Genomic DNA, 17,893 nt, shown 5'->3' with positions numbered 1-17,893 from the left:
TCAGTTGTTGTTGTGTTTTACTAAGAGTAAGATAATGTTTGTTTTTTGTTTTTGTAGATGTTAAAAGCAAGAGACATGGGAGAGCATCATTCCTTTGAGATTTTATGTAAGTTATTTTTAGAAAATAAATTTTTCTGTTGTCTCCTGCCAGTTTACTTCACATTTTGATGCAACAACAGTGTGATTACGTGCTCATTTCATTAAGACCATTGATGTCTGTGTTTTTTATTGCAGAACTCAAACCAACTTTGGAGTTGTCTGATTTGGAGTCATTATTCTTGGTCTTCGCTCTTAGAGGTAAAGTTCACACAAAAAATCATTTACTTGCCCTCAAGTCATTCCAAACCTATAAAACTTTTGTCTGTCTTTACAACATAAATTAATATATTTTTAGTTTTCTCATAATATTTGTTAATCCATTTATAGTTTAGATAATCAGTATTTTCAAGCTTCATAAATATAGAGTTATTGTAGAAGTAAATTCTGATATTTATATATGAATACATCTTAAATTATATGATAGCAAACATGTATGTTCAAAATAAAATACTGGTCTCCCAGACCAGCAATGGAGGACCCAAAAAGAGAATATTAAATATATTCATATGTTTTCCAAAAAATGAGCAGATTTTGTATGAGTCTGGAAAAACATGAGTAGAGTAAATTATAAACATTTTAATTATTTGGTGAACTAACAGCCCTCCATGTACATGAATATTGTGAGGTATGTGAATGTCATGTCTGTTTTAATGTTTCAGTAAAGAAGCTTTCTGAAAGCAATATTTATTCAAACAATATCACCTGCCCTCACACTAGTGCTGCCATATAGCATTCTGGAGCGCTGTGGTGGACTGAGACATTAAACAACCGCACAAAGTGTTGAAACTTTAAAACCGATTATTTACCTATCCTTACGGATGTGAATACACCTCTACCTGAAAATGGATAGTTTAATTAAATGTTAAATTTTTTCAAATGTGTTTCTCTTAGGCCACTGATGAAGAACAGGCGGTGACTGGGATGAATGCTGGTCAGAGAGGAGAAACTTTCCCCTAAACAGCGGTGGTTTTAAAGGAGGACGCTGCCCTGGATGATGTAGAAGATGTCACATGCTGTGCTGATGGGGTTTCTTCATGATTACATCAGTTATGCTAAAGAGATCATGAAAATTGACTGTGATGCATGATCTGTATTCATGGACTATGAAACAAACTGTAAGTGCATAATTTGTTTAAAAAAAAAAAAAGTTAAATGCTTTTTCTGGGTTGTTTAGTAGAAGAGTTTACACTCTGTCATTCATACACCTGCTCACATTCTTTCACACACACACACACACACACATGCGTCTGTTAAATGTTATAATATCAAAGTTAATGTTGTGATTTATTTGTGTACTGTCATGCCAGAATAGTTGGAAAAAAACCTAACTAATTGTAAATTTATTGTATGTGTTTTCGTATATTTGTATACAATATATACAATTGAACAAAGTCCAATTTGATTTTAAGTTATATTCATCAAATGTTCAATGCTTTATGAATTCTGTAGCTGTTAATGCCATCCTTTTCTGCATTTCTTCTAACATGTTACTTTTTGACTTTTCTCTTGTTTTTAATAAATATTTTCCTTTTGGTTATTATTATTTGTGTGTAAAAGTGATATTTAAAATGAACAACATTTGTAGGTTTAAAGCCTAGCTCAATTTGGGTTAATTTTAACGTAGAAATGCATCGTTTCCCCACATGGCTGCACTCTGCGAGTTTATTTTCTTCCAGCAGGAGGCGCTAAGAGCGGGAGAGGTAGGTTTCTCCGGTAACGGCTGCAGAGCGGTACTGAGCTCACAAACGCTGCCTTATCAAGCACATGCGAAATGATATCGAACATTTTCTAAATACAGTAGTTTTCCTTCTGAAATACACTGATAAAAAAACACCCGCTCTGTTTTTTTAAACCCTGCAATATAGTCATTTTAAACTATAAAAAAGGCAACCCAGCAGGCTGGGTTAAATATGATAACCCAACTGGTTGGGTTAAAACAACCCAGCGCTGGGTTCGTCCCTTTTTGACCCAGCGCTGGGTTGTCAAAATAACCCAAATTGGGTTGTTTTCAACCCAGCAGTTTTGAGAGTGTAAACTCTTGAAAATGAACTTATATATTCATATAATATATAATATAATAATATATATTCAAATAAAAAAAATGAATCTATTCTGGTCGCCGTAAAAGAGGACTACAAAACTACAGAGGCACACTGTACCTACAATCATATATATATATATACATATATCTCTCACAGTAGTGTGCTGTCGTGTTTTAAAATGAGGCGGCAGTTATATATATAATGTATTGGTGCTGTTGCTTGTAGTTAGATTGATCATTTTTATTTGACAGTATCGTTTTCTAAACATAGCACATAGTACTGAAACCGTGACTCTAAAAACGCGATGCAAACTTATGGTTATATGTTTGTTCCCATTGCCTTCAGCTAAAAGCAGTTTACAAACATCAGCACGGATTCTGATCACGGAATGAAGCAAAAATGCATTTATAACAGATGACACTTACACCGTGTCAAGACCAGACAAAAGACAGCACAACCTTTTTACTTTAATCAATACGGTCTACATTGAATGGCAAAAAAAAATAAAAATAAAAAATGCCAACAGCAAACAGATTCCCCGTTATCCCTGACGTAATCCAAGCTCTTTGCAATGGGTGCTTTGTCACCTCAAGCAGTCGCATCCGAATAGTGTTGCTCTAGAGCACAAAAACTTTTACACAAATTACCCCTTGTGTGTACTACAAAAGGCATCCATTGACAGGGGCGTGTCTAGAGCATTTTCAGTGGGGGGGCCATGCTGGGGCACTGCCTCCAAATGGGGTGGCCGCCAGTGACCAAAAAAAAAAAAAAAAAAAAAAAGCTAAATTCTACAGTATATTACGTAAATCCTATTGATGTTGTTATTATTTTTAACTTGAATAAAGTTACTTGTAAACAAATGCAGTAATAAAGCATTTTTTTTATTAATTTAGTTTTTTTGTCATCCCTGTATATATCCATTAAGTTACATTTGAGAATACTTTTTTTTTTAAAGAAACTCCCTATATCTTTACTTCTTTTCAAAGATTGGCACTGCTCTCTTCCCTGCCTTCAAAAGAAACACTTATATGTGTCTGTTATTCTTAATCTTAAAAAATAATTTTCTAATTGTGAATGAAATGCACAGAATGCATCCATGTCATTTCACGTGTAAATGATTAAGTTAGGCCTGACAATTCAACTGACTATTTAACTGACTTACTCTCATGCATTATCAATTAACGTCACCAGACAATTATTATTATGGAACATTCTGTGCATATTGTCATTTGGTGCAATCTTGCTATGTGGTCACTGTCACAAAATAAACTGATACAAAATATGCAAATCACCATGACTGTTTATTTTTTTGATAGTGCCCAGCGTATTTTACTTTTATTGTGTTTTATTAAACATTGACTGAACATTCGATGGAAATCAACCACAACCAACATGAGCAGAGCCTGACGGGGTAAAAACATTGATCTAAGAAAACCATAAAAACATATTAAACCATACATAAAGGTTACCTACCAGCTCTTTGTTTGGTGTCTTGTGATGTGTCGTTCTTAAACGATTCATTTATTTTGAACGAATCTTTAATGTGAATAGGGAAGAACCAGGCGGGAAGGAAGTCGACCGGAAGTTGAAGTCGGCCGCATTCCGCCATATTGTAGCAGAACTTCACTTGCGTTAGCATCCCATTGACTCCAATTCATTTTGGCGTCACTTTGACAGCAAATCATTTTACATCTGAGGCATTTAAAGACTCCATTTGTCCATTAATTATTTCTAAAGAAACACGAAAATGTATAAAAGGCTCCATTACCTTGTATCTTACTTTATGTTCCCGTAGAAGCAGTTTTTGTAAAAAATAGGCTAACGATTGCCTCATAACCAGCGACTCTCTGTTGCACAGAAATTACCGTATGGACAGGAGAAGCTCGCAGGCAATCTTTTACTGTCTATGAGGCTATCAGGGGGAAGTGGAGGTATAAAAAGTCAAGGGAGATAATTAATCAGAATACTTACTCCTGCTCACTCACGCCAAAGAACTCCCCGCTCAAGCTCGCCGTCTCTGCAAGATTAACGGAAGTGCTAAAAATAGCTAAAAATGGGCTTCACTTGTCTCAATTGAGTTCCAATGGGGTCGCTGTGTCTTTTTCTGTCTATGGGAAGAACGAGTCATCTCTACGGCAACATCATTTTGATATTTATTTTATTTATTTTTTCAGAGTGGATTCTAATCTTCAAAAAATAGTCGTGCCTCTGTGAAGTTCTGAAGGTATTGCCCCTAGCAACCGATAGCATATCCTGCCATCATGGCCGACCGGCTCAAACCCCTCCCGAATCAACCCAAATTGGCACGTGACTCCTCACTCTCAATAGAACTGTAGTGTTACTTGTTTAAGATTCAAAATGTTATTTGCTTTTAATTTATGTCATTATGTCCTTTTTGAGCAAGCATCGTATACATATATTAGACCAATTTGTCAAGTCTGCCTAGGAAAAGCAATTATCATACCAGCAAACTCAAAATTGGATTAAAAATTAAACTAGGCTATAAATACTTGGATTATTATATTATTATATAGCCTAGTGTTTATTTACTGGTAGACAGTCAAAAACACAAATTAATCAATATTTTATTTATAAAATAACACACCACAGATCCCGAAGAAACAGTAACAAAAACACAGTGACAGAAATGTCAGAAATGGCGCATGGATCTGTCACGTGATTAAGAAATGATTTGAACCCAAAGACTTGTGACTGAATACCCAGGTAAAGAATTAATTAATCTTTTCTGTATCTTTATAGCATTTTAGTTTTGTATTGTTTGTAGTGTGATCAACGTTTGCGTAAGTACTAGATGTGTTGGGAAAGTAGCACATAACATTCTAATTACATTTTGCTAAAATGAACTAAATGACTCGAAAAAAGATTTGTTCATTATGCGGAGCGCGACTCGAAAGTCTGAGTCGATGTAATGATCCGAACTTCCCACATTTAAAGTAAAAGTCCAAGTCCGGGACGAGCGTTGTTTCTCCAACGACGCTGCAATTCTTTGAATCGTGAAATTCAGTAGAGTCTATAAAATGATTGGCCATAAAATGAACCAATCACAAGACATCTTATAACTGAACATAAATCAACTCCACTTTCTCTCTAACTCACGAGTGTAAGCATGTGTGTGTAAATTACTCAAAGCAAACATGCTTAACAGCATTTGTTTTTTGAACAGTTAACTCGTGTAAAAAAAAAACAAAAAAAAAAAAAAAAACACGCAAGTCTACAAAATAAACTAAACTCAGTCACATGTGCACATTTGTGTATGTCTGAATTCTCAGAGTCACAATGGTGATGAATGAAATTTGTTAATCCTATAGCGAAGGATTTATGGGCCCCAGAAACAGCATAAAGCTCATTTTTATCCACACTTCCTTTGACTTTGGGAAACAATCCCATACAGACAACACGTCATCTGAGGACATGTAGCCATAGCCTAACCTCAAAGTCTACATTTCAGCATAATAGTAACCACAAAAATCGACAAGATAAACTCTAACTGGACAAACTTTAATTTTGTTTCCTTTACAAAAAAAAAAAAAAAAAAAAAAAGCATGACATTCCAACATTTGCACTCCTCATCTCTCCCTGCAACCCGTACTGGGAACTAGAAATCCACTGCCCAGTTTCAGTCAATGTAACGTAAATTATTAATTTAGCCCCCACACAAATGGTTTAAGTTGACATTTAACTTAAGTTAGTGTAATTTCATTTAACATAACATTATGTAATATATATATATATATATATATATATATATATATATATATATATATATATATATATATATATATATATATATGAGAGAGATAGAGAGAGAGAGAGAGAGAGAGAGAGAGAGAGAGACTTTTTACAACTCTTTATTTAAACATTTCCTAAACTACTATGATAAAATATGTTCTACTCATTCAGACATACTGACACAACATGCCTATATGCAGAGACAAAACCAAAAACCATATAAAATATATAAATGTATATGATAAATAAATAAATATTAAATACATACAAAAATAAGTAAACAAACAAATATTACCAGTTAAACACTATAGTCTCATCTTCACATATTGACAATATAGCACCATTTACACACCATTTAAACTCAAATGCAAGTAAATTCTTTGTACTTTGATAATATTTATGTTCCACCCTGATCCTTGATTCAACCAAAGCAGTAAAAATCAGCAGTGCATTTACGTTTTTCCCCTTGTAACGATATTTAAATCTCCATATTCATCGGGAAGAAGGAGGCGGGAACCGGCGCACAATCAAATGTCATTTTAATAATCAAAAATAAATACAAAACGGCGCGTCAGCCCCTCACGGCGACTGACGCGCACAAATAAAAACAAACACATAAAATAACGTCCCAGGCCTGGTCCTCTCTCGTCCTTCACGGTCGTCACTCCAGTTTTATATCCTTCCATCTCCTACGTGGGACTCAAGACCGGCGGTGGGGCGCAGGTGTAGCTCATCTCCAATCACTACACCTGGCCTCACTCCTCGTTCCCACGCCTCTCGGCCCCGCCCCACTCACCACACCCCTCAATTGCCATTCTACATGTCTTCCAAATGGCTAATTTAGCTTGTCCAACTATAAAATTTGCCAAAATACACGGTTCTTTGTGTGTTTTTGAATACTTGCAGCCATAAATAAAAAATATCTTATTAAAACAGAAACCTAAATTCCAGAGTATTCTTTCCAATACTTTAAATAGTGGTACTAGCCTGGAACATTCAGCAAAAACATGAAACACAGTCTCTGGTTTAGTACAAAAAAGACAAGGTGATGAAACAGACATATTGAACTTAGAGACAAAGCTATTTGTAGGTAACACACAGTGCAATATTCTCCACTGCAAATCCCCAGAGCGTTTTGGGAGTGGACCTTTATACAGTAACCTCCAAGAAGGAGAAAGATCATCAGAAACCATTAGATGTTCCTTCCACTTTGTATCACATCTACGATTAATATCTTCAAAATGATCAGCCTTTACACACATCTGATAAAACTCTGTTTTTCCAGCAGCTTGAAAATCAATCTCTTGTAGCCCCTTGAACTTCAACAACTTCCCCTCTTGGTCACCATCTGCGCAACCCTTTGGGGACACAAATAACTTAGGGAAGGAACATTGCATCAATCCACCTGACAGAAGACAATTGACAAAATGTTGGAATTGAGAAGGAAAAACAGCTTTCAGACTGTATATGAAATGTTCTACCATCCTCACAGACCTGAATCCCACTTGTTCACAAATTTCCATTGTTGGTCTCCATTTTCTGGAATCAATATCGATCAGATGTGCAACTTTTGTCAAACCCTTTTCCATAAATGTTTTAACAATGATGTTAGACGTGCAAACATTGCCATTAAGATAGGGGTTATAAAACAGTGGTTCATTCAGGCCAAAATGGTGATTCTCTCGTCTAAATCCCTTAAGAACAGTCCAGGAATTTAAAACGGAAGCATAGAATTTCACATCAGGTTTAAAACTCCAACTAGACTGGAACATCAAAAACAATTGTTTGTCAAGGGAAAAACCACCAAAAGTTCTAAGCAAAGCCAAGCCAAATGACACCCACGGTGTGGAAAGCTCCCTAACATAAAGTCTGAGCAACTTTCAGCCTCATAGCTTTAACTTTGCCTGCCAAATCGATCATCCCCTGACCTCCTTCATTAACTGGCAAGTAAAGAATTGCAGGGGGAAGCCAATGATGGCCGTCCCAAATAAAATTTACTAAAATCTTCTGCAGATGTTGTAATAGGATTTTTGGTGGATCGAGTACATTTAACCTATGCCACAGCATAGATGCTGCCAAATTATTAATAATAAGCACTCTACCCCTATATGATAGTTGAGGGAGAATCCACCTCCACTTGTGTAAACGGCCAGACACTTTATCAATTAGACCTTCCCAATTCTTCTCCATATAACGCTCTTTCCCCAAGAAAACCCCAAGCATTTTAAACCCTTCCAAGCTCCAAGAACAGTGCTGAGGAAGTACTGGCAGACCTCCGTTTTCCCATTTGCCCAGCAAAAAAGTTGCACTCTTATGCCAATTTATTCTTGAAGAAGAGGCCCTCTGATAGATATTCAGTGATGATATCATTTTCTTAACATCTTCATTTGATCTTATTACTAAAGTAACATCATCAGCATATGCGCTTAATTTAACTGTTGCAAAATCTGTGCCAGAAGAGCACACTGTGGAAATCCCACTTAACTGATGTCTCAGAACTGCCATGAGTGGTTCAATAGCAATCGTGTATAAAATACCTGAGAGACCGCAGCCTTGTCGTATACCCCTGCCAACTAAAAATGGTCTCGATAGAGTGCCATTTATTTTCAATAAACTATATACATCCGTGTACAAAAGCTTAACATAGGAAATAAATGATGGACCAAAACCAAAAGCATCAAAACATTTAAAAAGAAAGCCATGATCAATTCGATCGAAGGCTTTCTCCTGGTCCAAAGAAACAAAACCTACATCAAGTTTATACACCTTGGCAAAGGAAATCAGATCTCGAACCAGAAAAAGATTGTTAAAAATGGACCGATCTGGGATACAGTAAGATTGATCTTCATGAATCACTGAAGATATGCAACGTTTAAGTCTATTAGTTAAAGCTTTGGAAAAGATCTTGTAATCAGCTCCGAGCAATGACACAGGACGCCAATTTTTGATGTCTCCAAGATCCCCCTTCTTAGGTAATAAAGTTATCACAGCCCTCCGAATGCTCACAGACAATGTTCCTCTTTCCAGACACTCCAAGAAGACAGAAAACAAGTCCCTTCCAATCACCGGCCAAAACTGTTTATAAAATTCTGCATTTAGTCCATCCAATCCTGGTACTTTTCCTGAAGAAAGTTCATGAACAGCTACGGTCATCTCATCAAAAGTCAAAGGCTGATCAAGTCTAGATTTCTCTTCTTCCGCAAGTTGAGGTAAATCTTGAAAAAGCATGTCAGCCATTTCTTCTTCACAGGGTTCCGCCTTATATAGATTCTCATAAAAAGATAAAGCATAGGACATTATTCCACGATCGTCAGTCACTTCTCCTCCTCCTGGAAGTTTCAAATGACATAAAGTCTTCTTATTCACAGTTTTTTTCTCCAGACTAAAAAATGTAGATGTCGGCGCATCCATGTTATTAAAGGAGGTAAACCTGGCACGGATAAGCGTCTCTTGGGCCCTTTCTTCCAAAAGATTCCGTAAGAAAAATTTATTCCTTTCAAGTTGTTCGGCAGTGTCCACCTCATCCATTTTATCCTCAGTGTAAAGAATATCTTGTTCAAGCTTTTTCAATGTACTTTCCAAAATACCTTTGTTATAGGCGGTGTAACTCTGACAAAAAAAGTTTAATTTGTATTTTGCCAATATCCCACCACTGACTTAGGGACTTGTATAGCATTTTTCTCTCTCTCCAGGTTTCCCAGAAAAGGGAGTGCACAAAATTGTGATCTTGTAACAGTCTAATATTACATTTCCAAAAAGAGTGCGTAAAAGTGCTCTGTGCGACAGAAACTTCAGCAGACGCATAATGATGATCAGATAGAGCAGTGGGAAAAATACAGCTATTATAAAATTTACACCTAACGCTTTTCTGCACATAAATCCTATCAAGTCGGGCTCCAGATATCATATTACAGTTTACTTTCATCCAGGTATATTGTTTAGTCAGAGGGAAAGCTTCTCTCCACACATCCACAAGACAATGATAATTTATCACATTTTTAAGTTCATCTGACGACTGGCTATGTGGTTCCTCATGGTTCCTATCTAAAGTGTGGTTTATAGTACAATTAAAATCCCCAGCCAGAACAACAATTTTATCATGCGATACATCACTAAGAGTAGTCTTTAGTTTTCTAAAGAATAGAGTTCGCTCTGAACCAATATTTGGGGCGTACACATTAAATAACGAAAAATGTAGTCCATGAATCGTTACATCAACACGCAACATTCGACCAGGAACCAATTCAAAAACACTAACAGGTTGTTGCTTATATTCTGATCCAAAGAGAATAGCAACCCCTGCACTAACACTAGAACCATGACTTAGTATAGCCTGCCCCTTCCATTCACTCAACCACTGTACTTGATTATTTGAATCTGTATGAGTTTCTTGAAGAAAAACTATACTTGCCCTCTTAATTATAATATATTCAAAAAGACTAAACCTTTTAACAGCATCACAACACCCATTCATATTTAAAGAACCAAATCTCAAGGATGTCATGAAAAGAAGAAGAAAGCAAACATAAAAATGCTTCCAAACCATCTCACTTTTTACCTTGCAAAAGCAATATACTTCTTACATTACAGAGAATCTTTTTAAGGCGGTACCGTTTTGGTCTATCAAGCTCATCAAAGTTTGTCTTTCGCATAGCTATGGTACAAGAACTGAGAAACAGTTTTAAATCTGGAAAGTATGACTCAATACTGATCTTACGAAGCCCTTTTGTATTGTCAAGGAAAGCATTAATCTGCTGTAATGAATACAACTTAGTCTTACCTTCAGAAGTATTTTCCGAGTCCATCACGTCATTCTCATCATATATTTCCTCGTCATCCTTATCGAAATCCTCCGTGTGTAGACTTAAATCCATTACCTCTTGTGAAACACTCGCTCCTTGACTCTGATCGATCGATTCATCAGTAATTATTTTAGCATTACATAGGTCTACCTCAGATATTTGTTCCTCATTCCCCGGTGATTCGGCCTCACGCGCCTCTTTCGCATTCACCTGCTCCGAACTCAACTCTGGCTGCGTGATTACGTCATTTTGATCGGCCGCTGTCTCAGCTATCTGCACTTCGCTGTTGCTGGAATCACCCAACAGGGATCTTCCCTCGCGTAGTTCAGGCAAACTAATCGGCGTGGATTCTGCTCTGGCCTGTGGAGGTTGTAACGACACAGCGTCCACAGTTACATCAGAAGTACCCGGTCTCGCCCTGTCATTTTCCACATTAACAGTCAAATCTCCATTAGCGCCATTATTTACATGACGATTCGGGCAAGTCTGCCGGACGTGACCAAAATCCCCGCAAATAAAACATTTCATGGACTCCGAGCTAATAAAAATAGTATAATCCTTCCCCTCGATAGTTAATTTGACAGACAGGTTCAAAGGATCACTGTGAGAATTGAGAATCATGAAGACCTGGCGCCGAAAAGACATTACATGTTTGAGTTCGGGATTTTTGCATCCGAGCGTAATCATCTTAATGGGACTCACTAATTTACCATATCTTACGAGTATTTCTTCCAATTTCTCATTTTTAACAAATTGAGGTACATTTGACAAGACAATCTTCTTTGATGGACTCAACAGACGCAAAACAGGCACAAACATTTCATTGATCGTTAATCCGTTCTCAATTAAATCATTTGCCATTTGACTTTGACTCAAAAAAATAAGTATGGCCTTGTTCATACGAGAAGCGGATCTGATATTTACACCGCCAACAGCAGCACTCACGGCCACTAAACAATCTTCTACCGACACAGACACATCAGGCATACACTTACAGCCATGTCTAATAGTCAGTTGTGAAAAATCACCCACATTTTCCCCACTTGCTGACCGGCGTCAGCCGAGGGAAAAATAAAAATAAAAATACTGCTTTACCAAACACAATTCAAGAAAGAGAAAAAAAGAATAGAAAAGTTACAATCAACCACAACAACTCTCACCCACGCCAAACTCCGTTCACTCGTTCCCAGCATGCAACAGGGAGAGAGAGAGAGAGAGAGAGAGATCAATTGCACACAGTACAGACCAAAAGCTTGGACACCTTTTCATTCAAAGAGAAAGAAAAAAAGACTAAGAAAATTGTAGAGTCACACTGAGGGCATCAGAACTAGGAATTAACACATGTGGAATTATATGCATAACAAAAAACAAAAAAAAAGGTCCGGTGACTGTGGAGGCCAGGTCATCTGGCACAGCACCCAATCACTCTCCTTCTTGGTCAAATAGCCCTTACACAGCCTGGAGGTGTGTTTGGGGTCATTGTCCTGTTGAAAAATAAATGGTCCAACTAAACGCAAACCTGACGGAATAGCATGCCGCTGCAAGATGCTGTGGTAGCCATGCTGGTTCAGTATGCCTTCAATTTGGAATAAATCCCCAACAGTGAAGCACCCAGACACCATCACACCTCCTCCATGCTTCACGGTGGGAACCAGGCATGTAGAGTCCATCCGTTCACCTTTTCTGCGTCGCACAAAGACACAAATTTGGACTCAGACCAAAGCACAGATTTCCACTGGTCTAATGTCCATTCCTTGTGTTCTTTAGCCCAAACAAGTCTCTTTTGCTTGTTGCCTTTCTTTAGCAGTGGTTTCCAAGCAGATATTCTACCATGAAGGCCTGATTCACACGGTCTCCTTAACAGTTGTTCCAGAGAGGTGTCTGCTACTAGAACTCCATGTGCCATTGACCTGGTCTCTAATCTGAGCTGCAGTTAACCTGCGATTTCTGAGGCTGGTGATTCAGATGAACTTATCCTCCGCAGCAGAAGTGACTCTTGTTCTTCCTTTCCTGGGGCGGTCCGCATGTGAGCCAGTTTCTTTATAGCGCTTGATGGTTTCTGTGACTGCACTTGGGGACACTTCCAAAGTTTTCGGACTGACTGAGCTTCATTTCTTAAAGTAATGATGGCCACTCATTTTCCTGTACTTAGCTGCTTTTGTCTTGCCATAAAACAAATTCTAACAGTCTATTCAGTAGGACTATCAGCTGTGTATCCACCTGACTTCTGCACAACACAACTGATGGTCCCAACCCCATTTATAAGGCAAGAAATCACACTTATTAAACTTGACAGGGCACACCTGTGAAGTGAAAACCATTTCAGGTGACTACCTCTTGAGGCTCATCAAGAGAATGCCAAGAGTGTGCAAAGCAGTAATCAAAGCAAAAGGTGGCTACTTTGAAGAACTTACAATATGACATATTTTCAGTTGTTTCACACTTTTTTGTTATGTATATAATTCCACGTGTGTTAATTCATAGTTTTGATGCCTTCAGTGTGACTCTACAATTTTCATAGACATGAAAATAAAGAAAACTCTTTGAATGAGGTGTGTCCAAACATTTGGTCTGTACTGTATATATATATATATATATATATATATATATATATATATATATATATATATTAGGGGTGTAACGGTTCACAAAATTCACGGTTCGGTTCGATACGATACACTGATGTCACGGTTCGGTTCGGTTCGGTTCGATACGTTTTAGATACAGCAAAATGTAAAAACATCTCAACTTTTCAGAATGCCGCAAGCGCACCGCGGGTCATGTGACAAGAACCAACCAATCAGCTTCATCCTTTCCCGTAACAACGTTGAGAGCTCAGCCAAGATGAAGGAACAGCTGATCATAGTTGTATATGGATTGCAATTTTGAAATAAATTCAGTAGCAGAGCTACTGCAAGCGATTTTTAGAGCTGCAAATCCATTTATCCTTCGCTGAAATTTCCGCGTCTCATGGAGAGAGCACGTCATCGTTGCTTAGCAAAGACAGACGCCTCATGAGCGCTTCTGCCCGAGCGCTTTGGAAAGGAGAAAGACGCGCTTAGCGTTTTCCATGCGTTTTTAGGCACGATATGTGAACGGCCCCTAAGGCGCTCGCTCACTCAGCACGCGCTGAAGGCTCGTTGCAAAATGTCTAATGCATTTAACAGACCAGAAATATAAGATCCTAAAATAACCAACAGGTCTGGTGTTTGGGTTGGATTCCCTGTAAGCTATAGTGTCTAAATGCTGCAGGGATAGTTTGCTGCGTGCATGTTTCTCCTTTTTTTCGTCTTTTCCCAGATAGTACTGACGCATATATCCCAGATATTCCCGCTGTTTTTTTTTTGTTTTTTTTTTTGTAATCCCGCTGGTGTACCCTGTCATGTTGCAGATGCGACATACCGTTGTTTTTCATCCACCACTCTCTTGCCATCACCATTATAGCTTAAAGGGAATCCAAAGTGCACCCAAACACCAGACCTGTTGGTTATTGGAGGATCTTCTCATTTCTAGTCTGTTAAACGCATTGGCTATTTTGCAACGAGCCTTCAGCGCGTACTGAGTGAGCGAGCGCCTGCTGAGTAGCCTAACATAAACATATAAGATGGTGTTTTTTTCTTCTTCGGGAGTGTCAGGGGCGTTGCCTGTTACGTTGTTTGGGTTATTGGGCTACCTTGTTGAACGCATATCATTATATTTCTTTCTCTCTCTTTTTTTTTTTTTTCAAATATAATTAATTACTCCAACGAACCGTTCGGTATACATAATGCGTACCGCGTACCGAACCGAAAGCGTCGTACCGAACGGTTCAATACGAATACGCGTATCGTTACACCCCTAATATATATATATATATATATATATATATATATATGTGTGTGTGTTTGTGTGTGTGTGTGTGTGTTAGTTCAAGTAAACTTAGCAAACTACTAAAATCAGATTAGATGCATCACATTTTGCCTGTGAAACTAGCTTAATCTAATATAAGTTAAAACGATTTTAGCAGCAATAGTTTAAGTATTACACAAAATATAGTTTTGGTAAAAAAAAAAAAAAAAAATTATGTTATACATGTTCGACTCGTCAGGCTTTAACAACTGCACAAACAGTTTGTATAGCTTTGTGATTCTTTGCGAGTGGCACTTCCCTTTACACTATTGGAGATGCAAAAAACTTGGGTAAAAGTGCTGTGTCGTGCCATTTGCAAAGCTTATCTGGCACTCAAACTGTTTTTACGGGCTTTGTGGAATTTCCAAGCCACTTAGTGAAATTACAAATGACCTGCTTCTTTCGTCAGATCAAGGCTGCATCTCATTTCTAGTTTTACTTGATCTTAGTGCTACGTTCGACACCATAGATCATGACATACTCGTAGATCGATTACAAAATTATACAGGTATTCAAGGGTAGGGTAAATTACTATTACGATTATTAATATTCCAGATTAGCAATAAAAAGTAATGTAAATCAAAAAGTATGCGGTTGACTGATTGCAAATATTTTAGATAGTCACACACCATGTTCCACATCACAATGTGGAAGCCACAGGGCCTGGTTCTGTGCATGACTCCAGGATTTTCAGAGTCACATTTATGCACATTTGAACATGGTAATGAAAAGATTTAAAACCAATTTATTCTGAGCCTAACAAAACTGCATTTTTCCGGGTGATTACAAAGGGATCCTGCTTGATGACAGGGGCTATGCCTGCAGGCAGTACTTCATGATGCCATTCCCTGACCCAAACCTGTTACAATGCAGCTCTAGCCAGGACAAGGGCCACGCATTGAAATGACCTTTGTTTAACTAAAGGGAAGATTTCAGTGTCTTAAGGGTCTGAGGGTTGCACTTGACAGGGCCTGTGACATTGCATGTGCCATGCTCCACAATATTGCCACCATCAGAAAGGAGAGGACCCCTGTGGTGGAGGTGCAGCCTGATGACCTCCAGCCAGTGCACTTGGACCAACCTAGTGGCAGAGCTGCACTGGACAGAATTGGGGGGTGGACACTTTTTTTTTACACAAACCTTCATTAAATTAATAATAGAAGACAAGACAACATGCTTAGTTCATGAAGTTTTATTTCAATTGTTTCTCAAGAAAAGCCAGTGATGGTCAGCTCTTGCCTGCAATAAGATATATTGTTATCCAAGGGCTGCAATAGCACTCGTTGTGAAATAGTGTAGTAACACTTATTCTGAAGTTACTTTTGAAGCAACTCAATCGCTAGTACCAGTTTTACTTTAAGGCGTCAAGTTCAGTTTCTCCCCTTAATTTTTTTTTTTTTTTTTTTAAAGATCAAAATACTCATTTTCTGTAGAAGATTGTTTATACAGGGTACGGATATCCCCCTGTGCCATTCAAAAAAAAAAAAAAAAAAAAACCAAGCCTCATGCAACTGAAAAAGGAAAAGTAGACTGCCTGCCCACCTCGATCACTTTGTGCTGTAGGCCTGTGTGTAGGCCCTTTCTTTCCTTTTGATGTAACGTTAGAAATGTCTACTTACTGCACACATTTCATCCACCACTTTCTTGGGAACAGGTAAAAGGGTTTGCGTATTAGGTAAAACTACACAAAAGAGAACTCAAATGGAATTCCAATACACCAAGGAGAAATGGGATCAATAACATTGCAAAATATTTTTACATTAAGTTGTGCAGTTTTCACAAGTCTGTTGAAATGACTGTACCAGTCATTTGGATTATAGACACTTAAACGCAGCAAAATTTACAGTGTAGCAAAATGATTTAAAACTCATTTACCTGTAATTAAGGTGTTGCTGTTACTGGTCCCTGGCTTTATTAAGGAAGAGCTGCCCCCAGTGATGCCCTGTACAATGGGTCAGTTCTCATTTAGCCCCAAGGGCCAGCTCTTCTGCTGGGGTATAAGGTGGATGCAGGACCACCTATTTTTTTTTTCCTGCTCCGCCTTTCTTGATTGTGGATTATAAACTGACAAACACTTGAAATGTTTTTGGTAACCGATAAGAAACCGAAGTAGAAAGGATTACCAGTTTGAAGAATATTCTTATACTTCACCTTTACTTGTTCCCATGTTCTGTTGTGTCCTGAGCTGGCTCTGACGGCAAGCAATTATTAAATCAAGTTAACATATACACTGTAAGTGATAACCAGAACATTGAACACTTACGCATTTAATTTGTCTGCTACTTTTTACCAGCCCTTTCTCCTGGCTTTTGCACACTTTGAAGTCTTTCCTGACATTTTAATTTTCAAACTCCACATACCCTTCCAGTAATAATTCTTGCTCTGCTGCGTTGAAAAACTGAGCGCACTCTTTGGCCATGGTGAACAGCCAATAGCAGTGTTGCAGATCAAGGTTTCTACGATTGATACATATCAGATCCCCTCTTAAACAAGCGCAATTCTCTCACCAACTCAATCCAGCTATAGTAATCATATCCGGCAGGTGTGTTTAAGCAATGAAGAGCAAGCCCAAGGTCTTGGGGGAGAGAAATTTAAGCACTGATGCCAGAGAGCAGTTATGCAAGAATACAACCAAATGATCCCAAAACACCTCAAATCAAGCAATTATTTTTTATTTGAGGATGGACAAGTCTTTGTAAACCATGAACAAACAGGGAAAACATTCCATAAGAATAAAAGCACCAAACTGAGAAGAGCGCCAGTAAGTTTCCCCGCAAAATTCCCTTGACCATTTCAACAGTTACACGCCCCACCATGACCACATCCGCAACCACCTCCACAATCACAACTCTGGCACTGGCCGCTGCCTTGGCACTGGCACTGGTCCTGACCGCTTCCCTGGCCCTGACCCTTTCCACTTCCTTGGCCTTGACCGCTTCCCTTTCCACTTCCCTGGCCCTTGCCTTGGCCGCTACCCTGGCCCTGACCGCTTCCCTGGCCCTGGCCCTTGCCACTTCCTTGGCCCTGACCACTTCCCTGGCCCTTGCCTTGGCCGCTTCCCTGGCCCTGGCCCTTGCCACTTCCTTGGCCCTGACCACTTCCCTGGCCCTTGCCTTGGCCGCTACCCTGGCCCTGACCGCTTCCTTGACCCTGGCCGCTTCCCTTGCCACTTCCCTGGCCCTTGCCGCTACCCTGTCCCTGACCACTTCCTTGACCCTGGCCGCTTCCCTGGCCCTCACCCTTGCCGCTTCCCTGACCCTGGCCCTTGCCTTGGCCGCTACCTTGGCCACTTCCTTGGCCCTCACCCTTTCC

The 17,893-nt window shown here is 38.7% G+C and overlaps 1 protein-coding gene and 1 long non-coding RNA gene across 39 annotated transcripts in view; one reads left to right on the top strand and one right to left on the bottom strand.

The window, feature by feature from the left end:
- Positions 1-17,893, bottom strand: part of LOC127975442 (uncharacterized) — a 40,412-nt gene that overhangs the window by 19,457 nt on the left and 3,062 nt on the right. For 12 of the 38 annotated variants that reach the window (XM_052579507.1, XM_052579511.1, XM_052579530.1 and 9 more), the window contains 2 exons: positions 17,656-17,833; positions 17,238-17,583 (listed from right to left, as the gene is read on the bottom strand). The exons of 19 other annotated variants lie outside the window; for them this stretch is intronic. In XM_052579507.1, coding sequence (XP_052435467.1) covers positions 17,375-17,583; positions 17,656-17,833 — 387 coding nt within the window. In that variant the 3' untranslated portion in view covers positions 17,238-17,374. Of the gene's footprint in view, positions 1-17,237; positions 17,629-17,655; positions 17,851-17,893 lie in introns of those variants that run through there. 7 more of the 38 variants (XM_052579515.1, XM_052579531.1, XM_052579537.1 and 4 more) reach the window with 5 other exon arrangements.
- Positions 68-1,566, top strand: LOC127975460 (uncharacterized). Its single transcript, XR_008157532.1, has 3 exons — positions 68-106; positions 235-297; positions 991-1,566. It is a non-coding gene; the product is annotated as an uncharacterized LOC127975460 (long non-coding RNA).

Source organism: Carassius gibelio, chromosome B16, assembly GCF_023724105.1.
Source record: "Carassius gibelio isolate Cgi1373 ecotype wild population from Czech Republic chromosome B16, carGib1.2-hapl.c, whole genome shotgun sequence".
NCBI lineage: Eukaryota > Metazoa > Chordata > Actinopteri > Cypriniformes > Cyprinidae > Carassius > Carassius gibelio.
The sequence above is the reverse complement of the archived record's forward strand: the minus strand, read 5'-3'. Positions and strand labels throughout refer to the sequence as shown.